The following is a 4,512-nucleotide window of genomic DNA, read 5'->3' on the forward strand; positions in this document are numbered from 1 at the left end:
TTAAGCTTCATAAAGTGCCATCTTCTTCACTTTGCGCTTTCTCTTCATAGGAAAGTCTCCTTCAATTCCAATTTGGATAGCTGTTTCTGCAGCAGCTTTGATAATGTTGTCCACCCCAACATCTCTCAGATTCTGAATGGAAGCCTTCAGTCCTTTCATTTTTTTTGCTGCAATGTCAATTGAAATGTTTTTAGACTAAAGCAGTTTGTTTTCCCGGTCAATTAAAGAAAGAATTTGACACCAAAAATCCAACAAACACAGAAAACTGAAATCAATTTGAATGATGAGCTCTTTTGCACTGCAAACTGAGACAGCATTTGTCTTGGGAGTGTGAATTATGGATTCCAAAACTTGAAGAACTTCTTTTATTTGTCTGTGTAGTGGGATGGTTGCTTCTTTTTTGGCAGACCATCTTGTATCACTATTTCCCTTTAGTGAGATCGTCAATGTTTTCGTCAGTTTTTCCCATCTTAAGGTAGAACTTGAGAAAAAGTTAAAGATGACTTGAACTTTTCCAAAGAATGTAATCATGAGTGGAGAAACTTCAGCAGCATGGACACCAACAAGGTTTAAAGTGTGAGCTGCACATGGAACAAATCTTGCAAACTCATTTAGAGAATGGATGTGAGCTTGGACGCCATTATATTTTCCAGACATATTGGCTCCATTGTTGTAACCTTGGCCCCGATAATCAGAAATGCTCAGGCCATACTTCTCCAGTTTTTCGGTGATTTCAGCTGCAAGGCCCTTTCCAGTTTTTTCATGAGATTCAATGAAGTCCACAAAGCTTTCCTCAATTCTACAGGTTTCCTCAGTGATGTGGACATACCTGATTATTTGGGTCATCTGCTCTTTGTGGGAGACATCTGGAGTGCAGTCAAACAAAACAGAGTAGTATTTAGCTTTTCTGACATTTGACAAAATTTCATTCCTGACTTTCTGCCCAAGTAATTCAATCAGCTCATTTTGAATTCGAGGAGAAAAGTAGGATGTTTTGGTTTTCTTTGCCTCAACGGATGCAACGTGTTCAGCCACTAAAGGATAATAATGGCTTATCAGCTCAATTAAGTTCAGAAAGATGCCACTGTTTTGTTCTCCAATTACTTCTGTTGAACCCCGAAGGGCAAGATTGTTCTTGGCACAGAATAAAATTGCATCAACAATCACTTTCAAGATATCTATCCACTTTTTCATCTCTCCGTTGATAACTCTCTGCAGATCAGAATCCAAGGTCTTTCCTTCCTTAAGATTTTTTTCCAGATTTTTCCAATCAGAATAGCATTTTTGGTGTTCATTGCTGTTTTCGTGTTCTGGAATTCTTGGGTTTAGTTTTTTCCAGTCACAAAATCCTTTTAAAATTTCTGAAAAATTGTTGGTTTTTGTCGTTGAAAATAGCCGACAGCAAAAACAAAACAAAGAATCTTTTTTGTTGCTGTACAGCAGCCAGTAGCGAACAAATTTTTCACCATTGGGATGAATTTTTTCATACCAATTTGAGCTGAAGTGTCGCATTCTGTTGTCAAAGTCACAAAGTGTGTTTGGGAAAAATTCTTTTCTTTCTTGCTCCGGCCCATGCTGAATCAAAAAGCACCTTGTTTTATTTGTCATTTTAGGCCATGTAGCTGGATCACTGTGTTGAAAGTTTTCTCCTGAGGTTGCTGAAATTTCTGAGATTTCAGGAGGAAATTCACTGTTGCCCATTTCAATTGGTTTGGAAAGCTGAGAACTTCTATCTTCTTGTGCTTCTGAATCATTTGGTCCAAATTCGTCTTGACTTTGGCCAATGAAAATCTCCTCTTCAATTAATTCCAATGGATGATATGAATTTAAGTCAATAATTAAAGATGTAGCAGCAACTTCAGCTGTTGAATCATTATCAACTTCATTGCAAATATCCTCTGAAATAATTTGTTTTCCCACAGAAGAGTTTGTTACCAACCACTTCTTGAAACAATTTCTTAGTTTTGCGTCACTTTCAAGACGGTCTCTTCTTTTCTTCTTAAATTCAGTACCAGATAATTTTTTTGCACGATTCATTGTAAAAAATAATGTTCAGAAAATACAACTTTTTATTTTTTAATTGCGCTCTTCTATTATTTATTTTTTCTTTTTTCTTTTCTTCTCCCTCTTTATTTTTATTATTATTTGCTTACTTTACTTTCTTTAGCTTTCATTTTATTTGTTTCTTTATTTAAGCCGCTTAAATTAAGCGTTCTTTTTTTTAAATTCGAAGTTCTTTTTGTCTTTATTTTTTTCTTTTTAGAATAATTTTTAACGTGTGCGTTAAATTAATTTATATGATCCTTAATGAATCATTTGTTTATATTATAAATAATTATTGGTTTTTAATTGTCGTTCTTAAATTCAGCACCAGATAATTTTTTTGCACGATTCATTGTAAAAAATAATGTTCAGAAAATACAACTTTTTAGTGTTTGAGGGCGCTCTTCTGTTTGGTGAATGAGCTTTTATTTTAAAGTTCGTCAGGAGGCGCAATTTTAATTAATTTTCTTATCAACATAAAAGTGACGCCACGCAAATTAGTTTCATAATGTGAAAATAAATAAATTAATTTGGGGAATTTTGCGCTCTCCCAATTTTGGCGCCTCAGGCCGCGTCCCGGCTGGCCCCGCCCTTGGTACGGCCCTGTGAGTGATTATCCTTTAAACTATAAGAAACTATTACTTACTTTTTATTTGTTTTGAAAGTTGTTATTAATAACTATAATTCAGACCTGTTTTTTTTTTACCAGTATAAGTGACACTTAATAATATTCTATTCAAATAATTTATGCAATAATAGAATTCAAGTATAATATAATTCTAGAAGGAACCTCTAAGTTTTTGTATACTCACAGCACTCAATTAAAAATTCGTGTAGAACTTGTACAAAATGGATGGCATCTTACTACAAAAAATAGAGAATATAGTAGTAGAGAATATAGAGGGTAGAAATGATTGCCGTTTATCATACTGTTATGTTATTAACCTTCTAGCATACAACATTGGGAACTAAAAACTATAAGACTTATAGTTTTTAGTTCCCAATACTTAAACATAAGACTTAACTAAATTTGTAAATGCCATTTAATAATAAATTCAATTATACAAAAAAATAATTTCTTTTTTTCTCAAATATTTATAAAACTCATTTGTTTTCTTTTATTTTTAACAAATTTATAAGCTTATTTTTTTTTTTTTTTAGTAATTTGATATAGCCATTTAAATTGTATATCGGTTTCACCGCTAGGAACTAAAATCGCCGCCATCTTGGGAGGCCAATTTTAGCTTCAACTTTTTTCGGAAAAAACAATAGAACCAGCTATCCAGTTATATTTTGAGATCAGTGGTTTTTATAGGGTTTCAAAAAATGCGGCCGGGTAAATAAAAATGAACTCCAAGTTTTTGGAATAATTGCTTTTGTCGTGAGCATTTGCTTTTTAGCTTAAAGTTTTACTCAGAGCAAATGCTTGTGAGCAATTATTGTAATTGCCCTAGTAGGTTTAAAATGATAATTGGAACGAAAAAACATCTTTGATTATTATGGGGAATGTGTTTTAGGTGTTCATTCAAAAATAGTTGTTCGACAAGTTCACCCTTAATAATTTTTTAGCACAAAATTTGATCGTAAACATGATGTTTACAACTATTGTAGCAGAGCAAAAAACAATAAATATCTCTATGCAAAAAATTAAATTAAAAAAACAAACTACATATTGAATTTATATTAAAAATGAAAAAAATCCCTGGTCCTGAAAACAAAAAAATTATATACAAACGTCGTGGACAAAAAAACCAAGTCAAATAAAACACGCGTTTTGAAACATGATATTAAGTTGAATATACTCATCAGTAGTGAACGGAAACTTTCAGCTTCGGCCGAAACCGAAATCGAAATTTCTGCTTCAACAATTTTTTTACTTTTCCTGTTTCGGCCGAAATTTTGGTTCAAACCGCAACCGAAATAAACCGAAACTTTTAAAAGATTTTTTTTAAGTTTTAATATAGAGTGGGATCATTACAGTTTCCTAATTGTAATCGTTTGTTAGTAAATCAATTTTTAATTATAACAATTGTAAAAATTTTAATTGAAATCACGTTACATAATAGTTTTAAGTTACTCTTTTCAAATCATTCTTAAAATGAATTAACATTTAAGTAAAGCAACCCAAAACAATAGTTTCATCAAAATTTTCTCAGTGCTAAATTTTACAATTGAAAATAATCGATAAAAAACTGGTTTATGGAATCATTTTACTGTGACAGTTAGTGATTTCAAATACGGAACTTGCAATTTGAAAATATCTCGTGGATCGGACAATCCAAAACTTCAATCACTTAGCGGACTTTCATCACATTTAAGAAGTGGTTTACTCTAAAAAATCTTTTAACTGAAAAAACAATACAACTACCGGCAGTCCTATAAATCTCAATAATTGATTCAAACTTTAAAGAAGGTCTGAAGTTTTTTGTGCTACCGTGGCGCAGTGGTCAGAGCGCTTGCCTTGAAAGC

The 4,512-nt window shown here is 32.4% G+C and overlaps 1 protein-coding gene across 1 annotated transcript; it reads right to left on the reverse strand.

The window, feature by feature from the left end:
- On the reverse strand, positions 1-2,037 carry LOC136088285 (zinc finger MYM-type protein 1-like). The gene is made up of 2 exons (XM_065811974.1): positions 258-2,037; positions 1-167 (listed from the first exon to the last, which is right to left on the reverse strand). Exons 1-2 carry the CDS (start codon positions 2,035-2,037, stop codon positions 1-3), a joined length of 1,947 nt encoding a protein of 648 aa, XP_065668046.1.
- Positions 2,038-4,512: the final 2,475 nt, after the last annotated feature.

This window comes from Hydra vulgaris, chromosome 12, assembly GCF_038396675.1.
Source record: "Hydra vulgaris chromosome 12, alternate assembly HydraT2T_AEP".
Taxonomy (NCBI): domain Eukaryota; kingdom Metazoa; phylum Cnidaria; class Hydrozoa; order Anthoathecata; family Hydridae; genus Hydra; species Hydra vulgaris.